Below are 24,599 nucleotides of genomic sequence, written 5' to 3'. Positions count from 1 at the left end.
AGGCTGTGTCCACGCTGTTATAGTGCCCATAACCAAAGACTCCCTTATGTATCAAAAAAAGATATATGGCTACATTAGCATAAATTAAGCTGATAACTCAACGCTAACTGCTTTCTGTGGAACAGAATAAGGGGACAATGTTCTGCATTGCTTTCTTAGACAGAAGGCTTCCTGTTCAAAACTGTGTCCCTTACTCGGGATTCTCTCATGAGCAGTGACATACTCCCAGCATCAACTCTGTCAACTCCCTTCAGATCTTTTATTTTTGCTCTAAAGGTGATACATTGTTCTTCAAAACTCCAATGAGAATATACCCAACCATTTTATACGTACAATAAGAGCCTATGTATCAATCTGTAGCTATTTGAATATGTGAGTACAGGTATCACCCTCACCCAGTAAGATTCTGCTATGTGCATACTTGAGTGAAGTTTTCACCCTATACCTGTTGGTTTCTACTGTGTGAATATGACAGTTTCTAGTCTGTAAATGGGATAGTTTAATCAATCGTCTCTGTCAGTTTCTGCATTGTTAAAATGTGAACGTAGTTATCAATGTCAACCTGCCATCTTCTGCGAAGTGAACATGTGGGGGTCCATATTGAAATGTACCTGTTGCTTTCAGCGACAGGAATGCATGAGTTTAGTTATCATTCTTTTCCTGTCAGTTTCTTCGATGTGAATGTATTGGTGTAGTTATCCATCTGTACTGATGAAGGGCTTTTAAAGAAAACGTCGATTCTCCTGCTCCTTGGATGCTTCCTCACCTGCTGTGCTTTTCCAGCACCACACTCCCGACTCTAATCTCCAGTATCTGCAGTCCTCACCTTTGCCTATCCATTTGTACCTGTCAGTTTCTGATCTGTGAATATGGAAGTGTAGTTATTGATCTGTCCATCAGTTTCTGTAATTTGAATATGACTGTCTAGTTATCTATCTCTCCCTGTCAGTTTCTGTGATGTGAAGATGACAGTCCAATTATCTATCTGCCCCTGTCAGATTCTGCTATGTGAATATGAGAATGTCATTACCAGTCCCTACCTGTCAGCTTTTGCTATGTCAATGTGATTTTAGTTATCAATCTGCCTCATTAGGTTCTAGGTGAATGTAAAAATGTAGTTATCAATATATACCTGTGAGATTCTGCTCTGGGAATGTGGGTGTGTTATCAAAATGTACCTGTCGGTTTCTGCAATGTGAATGTTTGAGTGCAGATTTCAATCTGTACCTGACAGTTTCTGCAACCATCAGTCTATTCCTGACAGCTTCAACTATATGTATGGATGAGTGCATTTGTACCTGAAAGTATCTGTACCTGTCAGTTTGTGTTCTGTGAATAAGTGAGTGTACTTACACATTTGTCTCTGTTAAACATGACACTTGCAGAAACTGCAGGAGCTCTATTTACTTCAACTCTCTGTTGCTCAACATGAATAAGATTTTATCTATTGCCATCCATGTCAGGGCGGCATGGTGACACAGTGGTGCTAGGGACACAGATTCAATTCCAGCCTTGGTTCATTATCTGTGTGCAGTTTGCACATTCCGCCCGTGTTTCCATGAATTTCCTCTGAGTCCTCTAGTTTCTTTGCATGGTCCAAAGATGTGCAGGGTTGCAGGATTAGCCATTGTAAATTGTCCTGTAGTCTTCAAGGATGTGCAGTGTCAGTGGGTTAACTGTGGTTAACTGTGGGGGAGAAAATGGGGGGTGGAACCATGGAAGTAGTGAGGAAAGAGATAAGTCTGAGACTGGTACAGTTGAGAACAGAAGCGAGTCAAACACTTAGGGCAAGCAGGGACAAATTAGGACTAATAAATTAAACTGCATTTACTTCAAAGCAAGGGGCCTAACAGGGAAAGCAGATGAAATTAGAGCATGGTTAGGAACATGGGACTGGGATATCATAGCAATTACTGAAACATGGCTCAGGGATGGGCAGGACTGGCAGCTTAATGTTCCAGGATACAAATGCTACAGGAAGGATAGAAAGATCGGCAAGAGAGGAGGGGTAGTGGCATTTATGATAAGGGATAGCATTACAGCGGTGCTGAGGGAGGATATTCCTGAAAAAACATCCAGGGAAGTTATTTGGGTGGAACTGAGAAATAAGAAAGAGATAATCACCTTATTGTGATTGTATTATAGACCCCCGAATAGTCAGAGGGAAATTGAGAAACAAACATGTAAGGAGATCTCAGCTATCTGTAAGAATAATAGGGTGGTTATGGTAGGGGATTTTAACTTTTCAAACATCGACTGGGACTGCCATAGTGTTAAGGGTTTAGATGGAGAGCAAGTTGTTGAGTGCTTACAAGACAATTTTCTGATTCAGTATGTGAATGTACCTACTAGAGAAGGTGCAAAACTTGACCTACTCTTGGGAAATAAGGCAGGGCAGCTGACTGAGGTGTCAGTGGAGGAGCACTTTGGGCCAGCGACCATAATTCTATTCAATTTAAAATAGTGATGGAAAAGGATAGACGAGATCTAAAAGTTGAAGTTCTAAATTGGAGAAAGACCAATTTTGACGGTATTGGGTAAGAACTTTCGAAAGCTGATTGGAGGCAGATGTTCGCAGCTAAAGGGCCGGCTGGAAAATGGGAAGCCTTCAGAACTGAGATAACAAGAATCCAGAGAGAGTACATTCCTGTCAGGATAAAAGGAAAAGCTGGTAGGCATAGGGAATGCTGGATGACGAAAGAAATTGAGTGTATGGTTAAGAAAAAGAAGGAACCATATGTCAGGTATAGACAGGATAGATCAAGTGAATCGTTCGGGAGTATAAAAACAGTAGGAATCCTTAGAGTATAAAGGAAGTATGAGTATACTTAAGAGGGAAAGATTTAAAAGAGACCTAAGGGACACCTTTTTCACACAGAGGGTGGTACGGGTATGGAATGAGCTGCCAGATGAAGTGGTGGAGGCTAGTACAATTGGAATATTTAAGAGGTGTTTGGATTGGTATATGATTAGGAAGGGTTTGGAGGGATATGGGCCGGTGCTGGCAGGTGGGACTAGATTGGATTGGGATAGCTGGTCGGCATGGACTGGTTGGAGCAAAGGGTCTGTTTCCATGCTGTATATCTCTATGACTCTGAGATATAAGGGGCAGTTTTATTTTTAAACAAAGAGAGTGGTAGCAGTGAAACACACTGCCAGGGGTGGAGATGGAGGAAGTTACAATAAGAGTATAGAAAGGACTTTTAGATAAGCAAATGAATATGTAAAAAATGGAGGGTTATGGACCAAGGCCAGGCAGGAGAGATTAATTGCATTTTGGCGGCATGTTCGGCACAACATGGTGGGCTGAAGGACCCGTTCTTGTCCTGTACTGTTCGATGTTCAGATTTTAATGCAGTGTATATTTTGGATGAGAATTCATTCAAGTTGATTGAAACTGGGTAGGATGCATTTAGAATATAGATTTAAAAATATAAACTTCCATTTCCTCGGTGGTGTTTGACTCTTGTTTTGAACACATCTCTCTGGGAATGGAGCTCAATGTGATCCTGACTCCATCCACTCTGTGACTGTGGAAAGGATGTTCTTCACTCTGATAGTGGTAACATACCTGCTGGTTGTTCAAAGCAGCTGGTCACACTTGGCTCTGTACCGAGGGAATATTACATTGTCTTTGTCCTTTGAGTACTTGCCTGGAGGAAGACAGAAGGGATACCTCCTGTACATCAACATCAATTGTGATTGGCAACATCAATGTAACATTCAGTTCCTCATCATTCAGGTTTTTTTTAATTTAAAGCCAGCAATTTAAACAGAACCACGGGTCTGATTCCACTCCTACCCTGAGCTGTTCCTTGTCCAATTTTTCTTAAAATTCTAAGCCCAAAGGAATGAGTTCCAGAAATGAAACAACACCCAAACAGCTCCATAAATGGGGCTTACCAGATACAAGTGGGTATTTGGATATGTGAGTTTGGTTATTGATCTATACCTGTCAGTTCCTGCTTGGTGAATGTGTGAGTGTAGTTATCAAACTGTAACATTCATTATATGGTCAATATATTTACATATTCATTCTGCAAAGTCTGGCAAGGTCCAATTGATACCTACTGAATCATAAAAATAATACAGCACAGAGGGAGCTATTCAGCCCATCTTGTCCATGCCAATCCAAAGACCCCCAGAGGCCCTTTCTCATCCCATCTTCTCGCCGTAGCCCATAGCCTTGCAGTTAACGGAACTTGAGGTGCAGTTCCAGGGATTTTTGTTTAAAAGAGTTTAGGGTCTCTGCCTACACCACCAAATCAGGCAATGAATTCCAGATACCCACGACTCTATGCATAAAAAACATTTTCCTCACATATCATGTAATCCGACACCACTTCGTTTGAATCAATGATGCCTGGTGTTTGAACTCTCTGCCAAAGGAAACAGGTTCCTCCTGTGTACTCTAATCTCTCCCTCTGACTATTTTGTGAAAAATCACACAACACCAGGGTATAATTTAACAGGCATATTTGGAAGCACGAGCTTTCGGAGTTCTGCTCCTTCATTCGTAGCTCACTGTTTAGTATTGAGCTGACTGTGTGGAGTTTGCACGTTCTCCCCGTGTTGGCGTGGGTTTCCTCCGGGTGCTCCGGTTTCCTCCCACAGTTCAAAGATGTGCAGGTCAGGTGAATTGGCCATGCGAAATTGCCCGTAGTGTTAGGTAAGGGGTAAATGTAGGGGTAGGGGTGGGTTGCGCTTCGGCGGGTCGGTGTGGACTTGTTAGGCCGAAGGGCCTGTTTCCACACTGTAATGTAATCCAGTCTATTCACTATTTAATATTCCTTAATCATGGCACCTCTGTTCCAAAGAATATAACCCCAACCTCTCCAATCTCTCCCGATAGCTACAATTCACCAGCACTGGCAACATTCCAGTAAATCTCCTCTGCACTCTCTCCACAGCAATGATGTCCTTCCTGTGATGTGGTGACCCGACTGCACACAATACTCCAGTTGTAACCTCACCAGTGCCTTATACGGTTTCATTGTTATATCCCTACTTTTGAATTCCATCCCTCTGCCCATGAAGGAGAGCATTCCACGTGCCTTCTTCACAACCCTTTATCGAGGTTCTTAAAATCATGAGCAGCATGGATAAGTGGTGGAGGCTGGCACAATTACAATATTTAAAAGGCACCTGAATGGGTATGTGAATAGGTAGGGTTTAGAGGGATATGGGCCATCTGCTGGCAAATGGGACTTGATTAGTTTGGGATATCTGATCGGCATGGACGAATTGGACCGAAGGGTCTGTTTCTGTGCTGTACATCTCTATGACTCGATGGTTGTGAATAATAACACTCATTGGAAATGGGGTGATGTGCACTGAGAAAAGAGAGAGAGAAACTGTTGATGAGCACAGTTTCCCTCTATCTCTGTATTTAGCAGCTACCTCACGGATGGTTGTTGAAATTATGTAACAGTATGATCTATTTGTTTATCTACATTGTAGAAAATGTTCTTATTAAATTCAGATTTTAATCTTATTCCTGAGTGTCTATTTGGGATAAGGATTCAGTTTATCTATCTTCAAAACTGGTGTAAATGTCAATGGGCTACATACCTGCTGTTTGCTCGAGGCAGCTGGTCACACTTCCCTTTGAACTGAGGAAGTATCACAGTGTCTTAGTCCCTCAGGTATTTGTCTGGAGGAAGATAGAGAGACACCCCCTGTTAACCAACATGAGGCGAGTCTGGCAATATTGATCAATGTCACATTCATTGCATATTCGTTAGGATAAGCCAGCAACTTAAACAGAACCACGGATCGGATTCCATTGCTGCATGAGCTACTTTTGTCTGGAGATTGTGTTTGTTTTTCATGTGTTTCAATACCAATTGAGTGAGATGGAGAAACTGAGCAACAACTGCACAGCTCCGTGAATGGGACTACTCACCACTGGAATGCTCACACAGTTCAATATGCAACTCCCAATACACTACCTGTTGGAGAGAGAAAAAAACGGCGCTATATCTTTTTTTCCCAAGACACACTTTTACAGGAGTATCCCATTCCTACAGTCGGTCTGCGATTCCGATATTGACTGCACAATCTCAACAAACAGGGGGAAATTCTGAATTCTCTGAACTCACCCCGAATCAATCCCGGTCTCGGAGCCCCCTGTGTCCCAGGCTCCCATCCCGATGTATTGCTGGAAGGAGCCTGCTGTTCCCTCACTTCCCTGGGTGCTGATCTCTCCATTGCGGTCTGTTTCAAACAAACCTCTGGCACTCACTGAGTAAATGCTCCTCAATGGCAGCGCTGGGGGAGGGCCTCACGCATGCGCTCCTCTACTCAGGAACTGTCAGCTTTGGGGAGAAAATGTTCAGTCCCAGATACAGTTGGGGCTGGAGTGAGCTGGAGGCGGAGCTGGATGATCAAAGACATTGCCCTGCTCTGTCTGTCAATTCCTCTGAATTAACACAGAATTTATCACTGTGTGAAAAAAAAACTCATCCATTTGAAATTGTGGTTACATTCGTCATCAAGTTACACAATCCGCTGGAACCTGACCGTGAGTGTTTTCTACGCTTGGAGTTGAGGCAACTCATTCTCAATTGGACCGAGTTAAAGAGAAATGGAAAGAAGAAATTTCTATGTCATACTTTTCTTGAGTCAAGAGTTGAATCACGTCTTGAGTGTGGGATTAATATATTTCTGAGAACTTGATTGATAACTGTGGGCCCAGAGACCTATCAATAACTGCTTAGGTACCGTGCAGCTTCATATAGGGATTTATAGCATTTCTCAGTGTTATGCGAATGCCTGTTAACAAGCAACTGTGACAATGCTATATATGTGTCATTTTAACTTTGTATCTGTCTTGTCCTTATTTACACATTTGGCATTAACTCAACAACTGTTCATTCAGACTTTGTTCCTTTGTGTAATAGTCAATTAGTGTTACTTCAATACACTATTCTGTATCCATCAAGCACTGATCTAAGCAGTAAAACGTTACACTATTTGCCAGCCACTTAGAAATATTCCTGCAATCTGTGCCCTGAGGAAAGGTGAGTTCTGCAGATGCTGAGGATCAGAGGGCTTATGCCTGAAAAGTCGAGATGATGGGCTCTTATGCCCGATACATTGATTCTCCTGCTCCTCGGATGCTGTCTGACCTGCTGTGCTTTTCCAGCACCACTCTCTCAACACCAATCTGCGCTGTCTGTTTCTGGGATGAAAAGCATTTTTGTAAATCCTATTTCACAATCTTTACATGTCAGTATGTTACTGGACTGTAACTCAAATCTTCTGAAGTGTAATTTGTTTTACTCTGTAGGTGTCATCCATTGACATAAGAATGTGTTTCATGTAGTACCTACAAGTTTGAATGTACCAGATACCACTTTGGACAGACTCAGGTAAGACTCACTACGCTCCACTCCCATACCCTATGAATATCAACTTCTGCACACAGACAGTCACCCAAGGCTGGAATCAAACCAGGGACTCTGGTGCGTGAGGCAGTGCTAACCACTGAGCCACTGTGCTGCCCCAATAGCAGGGGTGGGATCTCCAGTAAGAATATGCTCAACCATTTTATACTTACAATGAGAGCCTATATATCAATCTGCAACTTGCAGATTCTGACACGTGAATATGTGAGTACAATTGTCACTCTCTCCGTCAGTTTCTGCAATGTGCATACTTGAGTGAAGTTATCTGCCTGTACTTGTTGGTTTCCACTCACTGAATATATGAGTAGAGGTATTACTCTCTCCCAATAAGATTCTCGTATATGCATACTTGAGTGAAGTTATCACCCCATGCCTACTGGTTTCTGCTATGTGAATATGACAGTTTTTGCTCTGTGAATGTGCTTGTTTAATTATCAATCTGTCCATGTCAGTTTCAGCATTGTTAAAATTTGAACATTGTTATCAATATCTACCTGCCATCTTCTGCCAAGTGTACATGTGGGGGTCTATATTGAAGTGTACCTTTTGCTTTCTGGGGCATGAATGCATGGGTGTGGTTGTCATTCTTTCCCTGTCAGTTTCTGCTATGTCACTGTATGGTTTAGTTATCCATCTGTACTGATGAAGGGCTTTTAGCCCAAACCTCAATTCTTCTGCTCCTTGGATGCTTCCTGACCTGCTGTGCTTTTCCAGCACCACACTCCTGACTCTAATCTCCAGCATCACTTTCACCTATCCATCTGTACCTGTCAGTTTCTGATCTGTGAATATGGAAGTGTAGTTATTGATCTGTCCATCAGTTTCTCCAACTTGAATATGACTGTCTAGTTATCTATCTCTCCCTGTCAGTTTCTGTGATGTGAAGATGACGGTCCAATAATCTATCTACCCATGTCAGATTCTGCTATGTGAATATGAGTGTCATTATCAGTCTCTACCTGTCAGCTTTTGCTATGTCAATGTGATGTTAGTTATCAATCTGCCTCATTCGGTTCTCGGTGAATGTAAAAATGTAGTTATCAATATATACCTGTCAGATTTTCCTCTGGGATTATGTGAGTATATTATCAAAATGTACCAGTCTGTTTCTGCAATGTGAATGTGTTTGTGCAATCATCAGTCTATCCCTGACAGCTTCAACCATATGAATGGATGAGTGCATCTGTACCTGAAAGTATCTGTACCTGTCAGTTTGTATTCTGTGAATAAGTGAGTGTACTGACACACTTGTCTCTATTTAACATGACACTTGCCAAAACTGCAGGAGTTCTATTTACTTCAAATCTCTGTTGCTCAACATGAATAAGATTTCATCGATTGCCATCCATATCAGGATGGCATGTTGGCACAGTGGCACCAGGGAAACAGATTTAATTCCAACCATGCTTCATTATCTCTGTGTAGTTTGCACGTTCTGCCCGTGTCTCCATGGATTTCCTCTGGGTGCTCTTGTTTTTCTGCATGGTCCAAACATGTGCAGGTTTGCTGGATTAGCCATGGTCAATCGTCCTATAGTCTTCAAGGATGTGCAGTGTCAGTGAGTTAACTATGGTAAACGTGGAGTTATGAGGATTGGGTGGGGTCTACATCTGGGTGGGATCCGCTTTGGAGAGTTGTTGTAGAGGGATGGGCCAAATGACATATCTGCACTGGAGAAATTCTGTAAATGAAAGTGAGACTTTTTAGTACCATTGTCAGTCTCTGACAGTCTAGAGCAGTTTAGACAATTTCCACAACTTTTATTCTATGGTATGGTTTATGATTGTAAGTTATATTCTGAATGTGCATTTTGAATTTATTGTTCACATGTTTATAACAAGAACACTTTATAAGAGCTTTTTCATTCTGTGTCCAATAACCTCTGGGAATCTGTCTGAATGTGTACCTTTTCATGTCAATATTTAATTTCCCTTTGGACCACTTGAAAACGAACAAAGTATTTATTCAGTCATTTTGTAAGAGATGTGTTCTGTTTTCACTTTGTGGAAATGAATTAAATTGCAATATCTGTTTCAATCTGACACTTGGCCTGCTATCTAATTACTCCAGTTTGGACAAACAGAATTGATACATGAATTACATACAGTCATAGAGTCAGACAGCAAGTTTAAACCATGGTAAGATAATTGGAGGAATAATTAACCTAAATGTTTATTTACTTCTTTCCACATTTAACTGGAATATATTGTGAACATGCAATAGGGGGTTCAGTATTTCTGAATAAACAAGTGGAGTTTACTTTTTGACCAATATGATGCCATGCATTTAAATTCAATTGGAAGTTCATTTGTACACTGGGATTGACATATTTCACTCTTACTCTGTCCTATTTAACTTCATTAATGAAATGCTAGCTCTCCCAACCATGTGATCCTTGTGGGCATGATTTTTCTATTTTTGCCGGTGGACCAACTAACCTGACAGTATTTATGTGCTTCTGGATCAGTGGTGCTGGAAGAGCACAGCAGTTCACGCAGCAACCAAAGTGCAGCGAAATCGACATTTCAGGCAAAAGCCCTTCATCAGGAATGGCTTTGCAAGTTATTCTATACCCAATGTGTATTGGTACTATATCATTCTTTGTTGAGTCCAGAAATCAGTTTCCTTCACACCCTTCATTACATGAATAAGGACAATAACTGGCACAGTCAGCAACTGTTTGCTCTGCCCTTCCATTCACTTGTACGGCTTGTGTACTTGGGAATTACTATCTACCTGTCAGTCTGTGCTATTCAATGGGACTGGTCCTTCAAAACTCTGCTCAGATGTGACAGGCCGCCACAGAGTAGAGCCACATTGTCTCGTAAAGAACTTAGAAACTAAAATTTAATGTTGACTACTCAGGCTGTTCTCCATTGTGTGTTTACACAGGTTTTATATATAAAAAAAGAGTTTTGAAAGAAACAGTTATGACACAGGGAGGATGCCCATACTCACTTGACCCTGCTTCAGTCTTCCTGCATTGTGTTACTGAACAGTTTAAATGTTTGCTGTAAAGTGGACAGCCAGTTAGTCGAGTGGGACAGGAGAGAGTTCTCAGTTCACGTTTCCTGAAGTGAATGGGAAAGATCTTATTTTCTGTAATTGTTTGTATCTGTAGGATTCACAAACAAGTAAAACTGTAACACATTGCCACAGAAACAAGTCTGTGCTGATCGTAAAAGTCAAGGTGGGAAAAGCAATGGACTTTTGCAATTCTCATAGTGCGGAATCTAACTGGGAGTAGTGATATCTACCAGCCTGGTGTACCTGTCTCCCAACCTGGTATATCTGTCTCCCAGCCGGTGTACCTGACTCCCAGCCCGGTGTACCTCTCTCCCAGCCCGATGTACCGTCTCCCAGCCCGCTGTACCTGTCTCCCAGCCAGAGTGTCATACAGTTGAACAGCACAGAAACAGGTCCTTTGGTCCATGCTGTTAGTGCTGACCAAAGATCCTAATCTGACCAAGTCCCATTTGCCAGCATTTGGTCTGTCTCCCTCTAAACTCTTCCTATTCATGTACTGATCCAGGTGCCTACATAAGGTTGTAATTGTACCCACCACCTCCACTTCCTCTGGTAGCTCATTCCCTACAAGCACTAACCTCTGCAATGATAAAGTAACCCCACAAGTGCTTTTTAAATCTTTTCCCTCTCACCTTAAACCTATGCCCTCTATTTTTGGTCTCCCCAACATTAGAAAAAAGACCTTGCGTATTCACCCTCTCAATGTCACTCATGATTTTACTAACCTCAATAAGGTCATACCTCAGCCTCAGACAGTCCAGGGGGAAAAAAACAACAGCCTATTTGGCCTTTTCCCATAACTCAAATCCTCTTGTCCTGGCAACGAAATATACTGATGGGAAAAGTGCCTGGGAGGAGAGATCCATGGCACACTCTGATTTTACAATAAAAAAAGTATCTTTTGTACACTTTCTGTGAACAATCACATACAATGTGATTAATATGTTCCTCCCTCTTACTTTGTATACCCTGTCCTTGGAGACACCTAATCAATGAAATTAGTTGCAGACAGGATACAAAGTGTGATTGTGATGGGTTGTATTTGTGATTGGAAGCCTGTGACCAGCGGTGTCCCACAGGGATCAGTGCTGGGACACTTGCTGTTATGTACATTAACGACTTGGATGTGAATGTAGAAGGTACAATTACTATGTTTCTGGATGAGATTTTAGTGTGGAAGTGCAAAATGTGTTGGTGCAGGCTTGGAGGACAAAGGGCATGTGACTGTGCTGTACTGTTCTTTCTTCTTCGACATGAAAATTGGCAGCACTGCTGACAGTGAGGGGGATGGTCTCAGACTACAGTATGAGTACCACGGCAGAACAATGGCTCTGATATTTGTGATAAGTGTGAGATAATGCATGTTAGGAGGTCTAACAAGGGAAAGAATTACAAAATGAAGGGTAAGTCCCGAGGGAGTACTGAGGAACAAAGGGACCTTGGTATACAAGTCTATAGATCCCAGAAGGAAACAGCACAGGCAGACAGGCTGCTGAAGAAGGCATACACAATGCTGGTCTTTATTACCTGAGCTATACAATTGAAAAGCAAGGCACTCTTACGGCAACTTTATAGAACATTGATTAGGCCACAGATTGAATATTATGTGCAGGTCAGGCTGCCACCCTATCAGAAGGATGTGATTATACTGGAGAGGGTGCAGTGGGTTGGAAAGTCTCCGTTATGAGGCAAGACTGGACAGGCTGAGTTTTGTTTCCTTGGAGCAGAGGAGGCTGAGGGAGGATCTGACTGAAGAATACCAGATTACCAGAAATGTAGGCAGAGTAGGTTGAGAGAATCTTTCTCTCCGTGGCCGATGTGTCTAAGTCCAGAGGGCACAAGTTGAAGTTGAGGAGAAAACAGCTTAGAGGAAATGTGAAAAAAATATTTTGACCCAGAGGATGGGTAAAATTTGGAACGTTCTGCCTGAGAGGGTGGTTGGGTATTTGTACAGCATTTAAGCAGCATCTGGACGTGCCTTTAAAAATCCAGGGTAGAGTCAGCTGTGGGCCAAGTGCAGGTAAATGGGACGAATGCAGTTTGGTGCTTGTTGAACATCATGGACATGGTGGGCCAAAGGGTCTGTATCTATGCTGTACAACTCTATATCTCTATAACGTCCTTGTAAATCTTTACTGTACCACCTCAAATTTAACAACATCCTTCCTGTAGCAGGTTGGTGAAAATTGTACACAATCTCCCAAAACTTGGATTCACCAATGTCCAGCACAGCCACCAGATGACCTCCCAACTCCTACACTCAGTATTCTGAACAATAAAGGCAAGCATGTCAAATGTCTTTTTCACCATCCTGCCGATGTGCAACTACTTTCATGGACTTGGAGGTGCCAGTGTTGAACTCGGGTGGACAAAGTGAAAAATGACACAACACCAGGTCTTCGTCCAACAGGTTTATTTGGAAACACTAGCTTTTGAAGCACTGTACCTTCATCAGGTGGTTGAAGAAGGAATAATGTTTTGAAAGCTAGTGCTTCCAAATAAACCTGTTGAAGTATATTCAAGGAAATCTTCACCGGCACACTGAGGTTTCTTCGTTCAGCAACACTCCCCAGTGCCCTACCATTAAGCGTGGAATTCGTGTCTTGGTTTGCCTTCTCAAAATGTATGTAAACTAAACTACAACTGCCACTCCTCAGCCCACTGACCCACCTGACAAGAGGTATAGTTAGTAAGTATGCACATGACACCAAAATAGGAGGTGTAATGGACAGCGAAGAAGATTACCTCAAATTACAACAGGATCTTGATCAGATGGGCCAGTGGGCTGAAAAGTGGCAGATGGAGTTTAATTTAGATAAACGTGAGTTACTGCATTTTAGGAAAGCAAATCTTAGCAAGACTTATACACTTAATGATAAGATCCTAGGGAGTGTTGCTGAACAAAGAGACCTTGGAGTGCAGGTTCATAACTCCTTGAAAGTGGAGTTGCAGGTGGATAGGATAGTGAAGGCGGCGTTTGGTATGCTTTCCTTTATTGGTCAGTGAATTGATTATAGGAGTTGAGAAATCATGTTGCAGCTGTACAGGACATTGGTTAGGCCACTGTTGGAATATTGCATGCAATTCTGGTCTCCTACCTATAGGAAAGATATTGTGAAACTTGAAGGGGTTCAGAAAAGAAATATAAGGATGTTGCCAGGGTTGGAGTATTTGAGGTATCGGGAGAGGTTGAATACGCTTAAGGCTGTTTTCAGAGGGGGAACCTAATAGAGGTTTATAAAATCATGAGAGCTATGGATAGGATAAATGAACAACATTTATTCCCTGGGGTATGGGAGTCCAGAGCAAGAGGACATAGGCTTAAGGTTAGAGGGGAAGATTTAAAAGGGATCTGGAGGGCAATTTTTTCTATGTGACGTAGTGTGTGTATAGAATGAGCTGCCAGAGAAATTGGTGGAGACTGGTACAATTACACCATTGAAAAGGATACAAGAACAGGAAGGGTGTAGAGGGATATGGACCATTTGCTGGCAAATGAGACTGGATTACTTCAGGATATCTGGTTGGCATGGATGAGTGCAGCTGAAGTGTCTGTTTCAGTGCTGTATAAACCTATCACTATATGACTGTGAATAATAACATTTATTGGAAATGGGGAGATGTGCATGGAGAATAGAGAGAGATAAAAAATTGTAATTCCTTGGTGGTATTTGACTCTTTCTTTGAAACGTTCCTTCTGGAAATTGAGCTCAATGTGAGTCTAATTCAAACTGCTCTGTGACTGTGGAAAGGACGTTCTTTAGTCTGACAACGGTAACATACCTGCTGTTTGTTAGAAGGAACTGATCACACTTGGCTTCGCCCCGAGGGAATGTGTCTTGGTCCTTCAAGTATTTGTCTGGAGGAAGACAGAAGAGACATCTCCTGTAAATCAACATTAAGTTTGACAGTATCAAACCTTTGAATGTAACATTCATTTAATAATCATTAGGCTGTTTTTCTTTCAAACCGGCAAGTCCAACAGAACTACAGGTCTGATTCTATTCTTGGCCTGAGCTGCTCTTTGTCTGGTGATTGTAATAAAAATATCTATACCAATTCACTGAGAACCAGATACTAACCAACACCTCAACAGCTCCACAATAGGGCTACCCAATACAAGTGCGTTTCTGGATCTGAGAGTTTCCTTATCAATCCATACCTGTCAGTTCCTGCGAGGTGAATGTGGGAGTACAGCTGTCAAACTGTCCCTGTTAATATAAGCTGTGCAAATGTGTGAGTGAATGTTTTATCAATCTGTCCCTGTTGCACTCTGGTAAAATATTTACATTTTGGCATTGCAGAGACTGACAGAGACAGATTAATAAATACACTCACACATTCACATAGCATAAACTGACAGGTATAGATTGAGAACTAAACTCATATATCCACACAGAATAAATTTGCAGGGACTGTTGTTAAATACATTTTATATAAATAAGATCAGTCCCTGTGTGTTTCACTGATGGGGATGTGAGAGTTTAGTCATCAATATGTACCTGTCAGTTTTTTCCCTGTGAATGTGAGTTTACATACCAATCTGTCCTGAACAGTTTCTATTGTGTATCTGAGAGTGTAGTTATCAACCTGAACCTGTCAGTTTCAGCTATCAGAACGCGAGTGTCATTATCAGTATCTACCCGTCAGTTTCTGCTGTATGAATATTAAATGCAATCATCAAATTGTACCCATCAGTTTCTTTATGTGAATGTAGATATTGATCTCTATTTGTCTGCTTTAGCTATACCAATGTGTGAATGCAATTATCAAACAGTACCTGTCAGGTTTTGCTATTTGACACCAGAGTGTCATTGTCAATCTGTTTCTACTACATCAATTTGAGAGAGTCGATACCAACCTGTCCCTGTCAGTTTATTTCCTGTCAATATGTGAATACAGTTATTGATCAGTACCCATCAGATTCTGCTGTGAATATGGGTGTATTAATCAAAGTGTAGTGGTCAATTTCAGCGATGTGAATGTGGGAGTACAGTTATCATTCGCTACCTGTCAATTTCTTCTTTGTCAAAGTGAGTGTAACTCAATCTGTACCTTTCAGACTCTGCTGTGTGAATACAAAAATATAGTTATCAATCTGTAGCTGTCAGTTTCTGCTTGGTGAATATGTTTACATAATTGTCAATCTATCCCTGCTATGTGAATGTGTGAGCTGAGTTTTCATCTGTTGCTATCAGCTCCTGCTTTGTGAATGTGAGAGTTTAGTTATCAATATTACCCTGTCAGGCTCTGTAATTCCAGTGTTTTGAGTGGATTTATTCATCTTTTCCTATCAGTTTGTGTGACTGTAGTTGTCAGCCTGTACCCCTCAGATTCTGCTATATGAACATAAGACTGCAGTTATTCATTTAATTTGATCATTGTTATCACATGTCCTGAGATAAATTGAAAAGTATTGTTTTGTGCACCTTACAGGGAGATCATCTCATTCAAAGTTCATCAAGGTAATTAGAACAGAATCCGGAATACAGTGTTAAAGCTGCAGAGAATGTGCAGACAGAGATTAGCATCAAAATTTAGAGGTCCGTTCAAAAGTCGAATAATAGCGGAGAAGCTGTTCTTGAATCTGTTCGATGGTGTATTCAAACTTCTGTATTTTCCACCTGACAGAACTGGGTGGAGGAGCGTATAACAGGGGTCGGATGGGTTTTTCATGTTGTTCGTTGCTTTCCCGAGACAGGGGGAAGTGGAAATTGAGCCTTTGGATGGAAGGCTGCTTTCAGTGATGGGCTTGGCTGAATCACAACTCTTTGTAGTTTCTTGTGGTCTTGGGCAGAACAGAAGCCATACTACGCTGTGACACCTCCAAATAGGATGCTTTCTGTGATGCATCTATAACATTCAGATTCATGGCAAAAGTAAACATTGAACCAACATTAATCCCTCGCTTACAAAGTGTTAGTGAATATTGATCAAGTTTATCCAACACTCAGACCAAACAAATACAACTCATGCTGTAAGGAGAATGAGATTTACACACTCCACCAGATGCTGTTGCATACAAAACCAAACTGGCACTATAGTTATTCAATGGCAGAATAGAGTCTTTATGGACATGCTGAATTCCCTTAGCCATCTGAGGAAGTCTGCTTGGTGAATGTCATAGAGTCATTGTCATAGAGATGTACAGCACGGAAACAGACCCTTCAGTCCAACTTGTCGATGCCAACTAGATATCGCAACCCAATCCAGTCCCACCTGCCAGCATCCGGCCCATATCCCGCCAAATACTTCCTATTCATATACCCATCTCAATGCCTTTTAAATGCTGCAATTGTACCAGCCTCCACCACTTCCTCCTGACAGGCCATTCCATACAAGTACCACACTCTGCATGAAAACATGCCCCTTAGGTCTCTTTTATATCTTTCCCCTCTCACCCTAAACCTATGCCCTCTAGTTCTGGACTCCCTCACCCCAGGGAAAAGACTTTGTCTATTTATCCTATTCCTGCCCCTCATGATTTTATAAACCTCTATAATGTCACCCCTCGGCCTCCGATGCTCCTGGGAAAACAGCCCTAGCTTATTCAACCTCTACCGATAGCTCAAATCCTCCAAACCTGGCAACATCCTTGTAAATCTTTTCTGAACCCTTTCAAGATTCACAATATCATTCCTAAAGGAAGGAGACCAAAATTGCATGCAATATTCCAACTAAAACAGAAACTAAAACAAATTGCTGGAAAAGCTCGGCAGGTTTGACAGAGTCTGAGGACAGAAATCAGAGTTAAAATTTCCAGTCCAGTAAACCTTCCTGTGAAGAGATGGTAGCCAGGAAAATATTAGATTTTCTGCAGAAGATAGGGTGTGTTGAAGGGTAAGGGAGTAAATGGTGGATGGATATAGAATCCAAAGAGAGGGAAGAACATTTGGACAGACAAACTAGTGGATCACAGTCAGACGAGGATGGTAATAGCTATTAATAGAGATTGTTAGCGAGTTTTGGTGTACAATAGAAGACCCTGTGATAACACTGCGTGGTGAGTGAGGTTTTGGGTAATGATATGGGAGAGCTCTAGTTCTAAAGTTGTAGAATTCAATATTGAGTCCAAAAGACTGTGAGTTCTCAAGCAGAAAATGAGGTGCTGTTCTTCCAGGTTGCAATGAACTTTGCTGGAGCACTGCAGCAAGCCTGAGACACAGATGTTGGCCAGGGTACAGGGTGGTGTGTTGAAGTGGCACGCTACTAGAAGCTCAGGGACATTTTTTCTGGACAGAATGTAAGTGTTCTGCACAGTGGACACCCAAATCTACTCTCAAGTTTCCCCAGCATAGAGAAGACCAAATGGTAGCTAGGAAAATGCACACAATCAGTTCTGAGGAGGGGTCACTAGACCTCAAATGTTAAGTCTGATTTCCCGCCACCAAAGCTGCCAAACCTGTGGATTTTCCAGCAATTTTTGTTATTAATTTCTACCTGTCAGTTTCTGTGCTGTAAACATGAGTGTCATTATCAAACTGTACATGTCAATTTATGCAATTTGAAACAGAGAGTGTTAATAATCTGTTCCAATAAGTTTTGGTGATGAGAATGTAGTTATCAGTCTTCCTCTGAAATGTCCTGCCATGTGCACATGTGTACGATTGACCAATCTGTCCCTGTTATATTCTGCTCTGGGTATCTCAGGATGGAGTTATGAATCTGTATCTGTCAGCATCTTATTTATAAATGTGCAAATGCATTAACCAGACTGTAGCTGCCAGTGTTTGCTCAGTGAATGTGTTAGTTTAGTTGCCTGTGTGTGTGTGTGCGCGTGTATATTTATGTATCATTCTCTCCCTTTCAGTTTCTGCAGAATGAATATGAGAGAGCAGCTATCAATTACACCTGTCAGTTTCTGTTATGCCCGTAGGAGTGTTTTGGAATTGATCTACACTTGACAGTTTCTGCTGTGTGACTGAGAGAGTCAAGTACTCAATCAGTACCAACTACTTTCAACTCTTTTATGTATGAAAGTTGCTTAAATCTCTGGCAGCCAATAATATTCCGAGAGTCCAATCATCACCAGGAACCTATGGTTGATTTTCAGGAAAACCCATCTGGTTCACTAATGTCCTGTAAGGAAACTGCCATCCTTGTGTCTCCAGACCCACAGTAATGTGGTTGACTCATAACTACCCCCTGAGCAGTTAGGGATGGGCAATAAATACTGGCCTAACCAGTGATGCCCTCATCCCATGAATGAATTTAGGAAAAATAATTCTCTGTGACTGAGATTCATTCTGTGATAGTAGTTTTTAAAGGTGTTGTGATTGGGCCTTAAACTCTTCTGCATTTTGTGATTTATGACAGAGTCACAGAATTGATACAGCTAGTCAGCCCATTGTGTCTGCACTGGGCTGTTGTTCATCTGTTCTCCATACTAATTTCAACTCACTGTTGGGCGTCTGAACTTCATCCACTCACTGCCAGTATCTCAAGGTAAATGCTAACGTGAGATTAGTTCTGCAGTATTCTGCCATTGAATAACTATAGTGCCAGTTTGGTTTTGTATGCAACAGCATCTGGTGGAAATCTCTTTCTCCTTACAGCATGAGTTGTATTTGTTTGGTCTGAGTGTTGGATAAACTTGATCAATATTCACTAACACTTTGTAAGCGAGGGATTAATGTTGGTTCAATGTTTACTTTTGCCATGAATCTGAATGTTATTGTTTTCAGACTTTTTTTTTAAAACATTGTGTGTAAGTAGGAGTCTTTATCAGTTGCTGCTGGACACTGTAAAATGTAATATCTAACACTAACTGAAGCGATCAATGGTTTGGTGAGTCAATTTATAACTGTGCATATTTGGAAATACCTGGGCCTAAATTTCATTCTTTTTTCCCTTTCTCCATTAACTGTCTGAGAGAGTGAGTTTTCTGTTGTGCTGCCAATCTGAATCACTTTGAAGGAGCGGTACTGGCCTATACCACACTGACAGTTTCTGTCTGTCTATCTCCTCATGTTTCCAGTTCTGCATGTCATGATCTGATACACTGAGGAAGGTTTAATTCCTTATAAATCAGTGTTTCATTCATTAAAATGTATAGAAATGTTTCTGCATTACTCAGGCCCTCAACCAGAATGTGAGTGTAGATAAAGTGTCTTTGTATCAGCACCAGGCCAAGAGTGAGAACTGAATTCAATCGATCAACCTCTGATACTTGATACCAATGTGGTCCTTAATCTTGGTTATTGTATTTCACAGTGGTTCAGTGTCGTCTAAGTTGAAACATGTCACTTTTAGTAACTGCAAGCACAATTAATTGTTTAAACTTCTGCTACTTGACATGAATGAGGTTGTATCCATTGCCACTGGAATCAGCTCCCATCAGCGAAAGTGGATGTGTTTCTATATATGCTAATCTTTGGCCTCCTACATGTAGTTAAATAATGTCCACAGCCTACATTCTTTAGTTCTAGAGCCCGTAAAGTCCATGGACAGGTGAACATGCAACACATTACAGCAGAAAAGCAAGGGGAGAAAAGCAAGAGAATTTTTTAAGTCCTATAGTGCAGAGTCTAACCAGGAACAATGGAGATATCAAGGTCTGGTTTTCAGGATGCTATCAATTTTTGCATTGTGACATACTTTAACCAATGAATTAATGGTGTATTAACAGAATCAATTTGCAACTAAGTGAACACTTCAACTGCATCGCAGCTGACTGAAGACAATGCTCCTTGTGCAGAAAAGAGAATTGGCCAATTCTATTTTATTTACCAATCTGGGCAGGATCTGGTGCAAACCATTAGCAGTATTCTTGTGTTGCTCTCTGGTGGGGGGAGGGGGGGGAGGAAACAAAAGTTCTTTTATTTTCAATTGGTAGTGAAGAATATTTAAACAGTCAAATTCAACTTATTGAACAATCAACTCTTGTTGGTTAAAAGAAAGGAGCAGCTTGACAAACCTATCAACTTTAGCTTTCTCTTTCTTTCTGCACTGCTTTAAATAGTAATGATCTGATTCCATTGAGTCCTTGACCAAACTATATCCGGATTCTTTGATTTTATTTTGTAGTTTAATGAAGAGATAGTCAAGATGAATGCAGGGTTCTTCATAGATTTTTTGAAACAAATTTTGAAAGACACACAGAATAATAAGAAAAACTTTCTTCCTGGACTGAAAAAAAACTCCGACAAAATGGTGAAATGGAGGATGGCGTTGTGACACAGATGGGGATGACAACTTCTCTGCTGCCATGAATAAATCTATGGAAATGGAATACTCATTGAGTTAACAATTCTAATCCCTTTCAATCAACTGTATTGTTATAGACAGTTTTTGATCAGTGCAGACTTAATAATTTGAACAGACATATTCTGTGCTGTCAATCTCTTTGACTTGAGATCTGAGAGTAGAAATCAGTTTGATGAAATATTTTCTGCTAGTTGCGGTGTATATGGATCTTCATCACTGTTAGATGTTGTAATGTGTATTTCAGGATGGTGTACCAATTTGCAACTATTGTAAATCAGTCAGTAGCTTTGTGTGAGATAGAATGGTGTATGCGCGCAAGCACGCAGATTGGGGTGGGATGGAGATGGTGGTTGTGCATGTGTACACACTCTATGAGCACTCTCTCAACATCAGTCTTTGGCCCAGAGATTCATTTGGAATTTACATAGTTTAATTGTTGTGTCTTTTCCAGGACAATGATTTATCAAAAATGTAATTTTGACTTTCTCAGTTACTGAAAATATCAAAGTTTCCTTCTGCATCTGCACCCAATATCTTCTTCATATATCCTTGTTGTAACAATCTAACAGCATGACTTGTTTGTTCACCTTGATTGCAACTTTAAAATTGCCTTTACTACATGTGGATTAATGTAATTCCTGAATGTATATTTCATATGAGGATACAGTCTAACCCTCTGAGGTTGCAAATGATAACTCGCTATGCATAATGGAAGTTAGTGGAACTGAGCTGTTGTACATGGAGTATAAAGAGAAATTTTAAAAAAATATTTCGTCAGTGTCTGACTCTTGGATTGAATGCATCCTTCTGGAAATTGAGCTCAATATGTATCTGACTCAATCCATTCTGTGACTGTGGAAAGGATGTTCTCCAATCTGACAACTGTAACATACCTGCTGGTTGGTAGAAGCAGCTGGTCACACTTGGCTTTGTACTGAGGAAATATTACATTATCTTGGTCCATCAAACATTTGCCTGGAGGAAGAAAAGAGAGATATCATCATTTCTGAGTAGAAAGACATCAACCGATCAATGCAACATTCAGATCATGACAATGATACTTCTGTTTTTAAACAGAGCAAGGTCTGGTTACAAAGCAACACTGAGCTCCTCCCAGTCTTTTCCTGTTTGCAAAATTCTGAAACAATTTACTCAGATGAAAGAAAACTAACCAACATATGCACAGCTCCAAAAATAGAATGATTGCACGGTTCAATATTCAGCTCCCAAAAAAAACACTAACTGTTGAAGGAAGAACAACGGGCACTTTTATCACATTTAGATCACTGCCCTTTACTTCCCAACATTTCAATGTCTATTCGCAACAAACAGCAGGAAATAGAAGCCAAACAAAGACTTCCCATCAGTGTTTAGGGGATTAAAAACCACAAGAATGTCCCACAGCAGCTTCTTCCCGCTCTGCCCCCCTCAGCAGGCCCACACACAGCCCGAGAAAGGTCTCTCTTTTCCCCCCAGCCCGCTCACTCCAAGTTCTGGGCCCAGTTCCTGCTCCGCTCGGCCTCTTACAAACAGCCCCCGGTTCTCCCTAAACTCACCCCGAATCAAGCCCAGTGTCAGAGCCCCCTCTGTATCCCAGGCTCACATCCCGATGTGCTGCTGGAAGGAGCCTGCTGTTTCAAACAAACCTCTTACACTCACTAAGTAAATGCTCCTCAATGGCAGCGCTGGGGGAGGGCCTCACGCATGCGCTCCTCTGGACAGGAACAGTCAGCTTTGGGGAGAAAAAGTTCAGTGCCAGATACAGTTGGGGCTGGAGTGAGCTGGATGATCAAAGCCATTTCCCTGCTCTGTCACTCAGTTTCCAGTGAAGAGTGGAGAAGTTGTGGTAGGAGTATTGGACAAACTCTCAGCTCCGGGAATACAATGTGTCCTTGCTAATGATATTGTTGATTCACTGGTAGGAGTGCTGCCTACTGTGGTTGAAAAGCCAGTGAAAACTCAGGCAACTGAATTATTGCTGGACATATATCCTGGGAATTTTCCTGACTGTGTGGTGACAAAGTCACCAGCTGAAGCAGGAGAGATCAAAGAGTACTGATAAGAAAGTTGAAGTGAAATTAGCAGAGACCTTGTTTGATCAGATGGTTGAGACAAACCGGGAAGAGATAGATAACAAAGCAGACATCTTTAGCTGAGATAAATTAACCAAGTTACAGAAGAAAGATGAAAATTTAAAGCAATTGTACCAAAAAGCCAACACAGAAAAAGAATCTGAATATATCCCTGCATATTATTATCTTAATAATGATGTCTTAATGAGGAAATGGAGACCATCACACATTCAGGCTGATGAGAAATGGGCAGAACTGTATGAAGTTGTATTGCCAGTTGGTTATAGAAGGGAGGTGTTGTGAGTAGCGCATGGGCGACCACTAGGAGGTCATTTAGGTGTAAGAAAAACTCATACTTTTGCAGACATTGTTTGGAAATCACATTATTTAATTGTCATCTCTGTCTGTGATGACTATTCAGTAAAAGATTAATGCTGTCCTTCTCAGTCACAGATAAACTCCATGTAAATGTGCTTCATCTGGGTTGGAGGTTTTGAGTTAGCGGTAGAGGCTGAATAGGCTGGAGCTGTTTTCCCTGGAGAGGGACCTTTATCGAGGCTCATAAAATCATGAATGGCATGGATAAGTGGTGGAGGCTGGTACAATTACAATATTTAAAAGGCACCTGAATGGGTATGTGAATAGGAAGGGTTTAGAGGGATATGGGCCATGTGCTGGCAAATGGGACTAAATTTAGTTTGGAATATCTGACTGGCATGGACAATTTGGACCGAAGGGTCTTTTTCCGTGCTGTACATCTCTGTGACTTGATGGCTGTGAATAATGACACTTATTGGAAATGGGGTGACATGCACTGAGAATGGAGAGAGAGAAACCGTTGATGAGCAGTTTCCCTCCATCTCTGTACTTAGTAGCTACCTCATGGATGGTTGTTGAGACTATGTAACAGAATGATCTATTTGTTTATCTACATTGTAAAAAATGTTATTAAAATGCAGATTTTAATGCTGTTCCTGAGTGTCTACTTTGGATGAGGATTCAGTTTATCTATCTTCAAAACTGGTGTAAATGTCAATGGGCTACATACCTGCTGTTTGCTCGAGGCAGCTGGTCACACTTCCCTTTGAACCGAGGAAGTATCACAGTGTCTTAGTCTCTCAGGTATTTGTCTGGAGGAAGAGAGAGACACCACCCGTTAATCAATGTGAAGCTAGTCCCATTGCATATTCATTAGGATAAGCCAGCAACTTAACCAGAACCACGGATCTGATTCCATTGTTGCGCTGAACCTCTGTCTGGAGATTGTGTTTGTTTTTCATATGTTTCAATACCAATTGAGTGAGATGGAGAAACTGAGCAACAACTGCCCAACTCCGTGAATGGGACTACTCACCACCGGAATGCTCACACAGTTCAATATGCAACTCCCAATAAACTACCTGTTGGAGAGAGAATAAACGGTGCTATATCTTTTTTTCCCAAGACCCACTCCTTTTACAGGAGTATCCCATTCCTATGGTCGGTCTGCGATTCTGATATTGACTGCACAATCTCAAAAAACAATGATATCTCAACAGAGTTCAGAGGATTGTAAACCCCAAGAATGTCCCACAGCAGCTTCTTCCCGTTCTGCCTCCCACAGCAGGCCCACACACAGCCCGAGAAAGGCCTCTCTCGTCCCCCCAGCCCGCTCACTCCAAGTTCCGGGACCAGTTCCTGCTCCACTCGGCCTCTTACAAACAGCCCCCGGTTCTCCCTGAACTCACCCCGAATCAATCCCGGTCTCGGAGCCCCCTCTGTATCCCAGGCTCCCATCCCGATGAGCTGCTGGAAGGAACCTGCTGTTCCCTCGCTTCCCTGGGCGCTGATCTCTCCATTGCGGTCTGTTTCAAACAAACCTCTTGCACTCACTGAGTAAATGCTC

General features: G+C 41.6%; 1 protein-coding gene and 1 long non-coding RNA gene across 8 annotated transcripts in view; one reads left to right on the top strand and one right to left on the bottom strand.

Annotated features, from left to right (window-relative positions):
- Nucleotides 1–20,595, top strand: part of LOC122544646 (uncharacterized) — a 57,781-nt gene extending 37,186 nt beyond the window's left edge. Inside the window, exons 5-7 of one of the 2 annotated variants that reach the window (XR_015755265.1) lie at nt 7,292–7,373; nt 18,753–18,881; nt 20,463–20,595. This is a non-coding gene — a long non-coding RNA (uncharacterized LOC122544646). Of the gene's footprint in view, nt 1–7,291; nt 7,374–18,752; nt 18,882–19,151; nt 19,224–20,462 lie in introns of those variants that run through there. The other variant, XR_015755264.1, reaches the window with a different exon arrangement.
- On the bottom strand, nt 2,801–24,599 carry LOC148135590 (uncharacterized). Of its 6 annotated transcripts, none has more exons than XR_015755258.1 (6): nt 24,442–24,599; nt 23,763–23,844; nt 21,536–21,617; nt 14,220–14,321; nt 5,572–5,653; nt 2,801–3,653 (listed from the first exon to the last, which is right to left on the bottom strand). XR_015755258.1 is itself a non-coding variant. In XM_087984876.1 (6 exons), the coding sequence occupies exons 3-6, from the start codon at nt 21,604–21,606 to the stop codon at nt 9,014–9,016; spliced, it is 363 nt and encodes a 120-aa protein (XP_087841002.1). In that variant the 5' UTR covers nt 21,607–21,617; nt 23,763–23,844; nt 24,442–24,599; the 3' UTR covers nt 8,377–9,013. The 6 variants fall into 6 exon arrangements, 1 of the variants encoding a protein (XP_087841002.1); XR_015755257.1 differs by having other exon boundaries at nt 14,220–14,295; XR_015755259.1 differs by lacking the exons at nt 2,801–3,653; nt 5,572–5,653 and adding exons at nt 8,377–9,090; nt 10,368–10,480 and having other exon boundaries at nt 14,220–14,295.

This window comes from Chiloscyllium plagiosum, unplaced genomic scaffold (genome assembly GCF_037043375.1).
Source record: "Chiloscyllium plagiosum isolate Xiang-an unplaced genomic scaffold, Cpla_swu_hap1 HiC_scaffold_49, whole genome shotgun sequence".
NCBI lineage: Eukaryota > Metazoa > Chordata > Chondrichthyes > Orectolobiformes > Hemiscylliidae > Chiloscyllium > Chiloscyllium plagiosum.
This window is presented reverse-complemented; position numbering and strand designations above follow the sequence as displayed.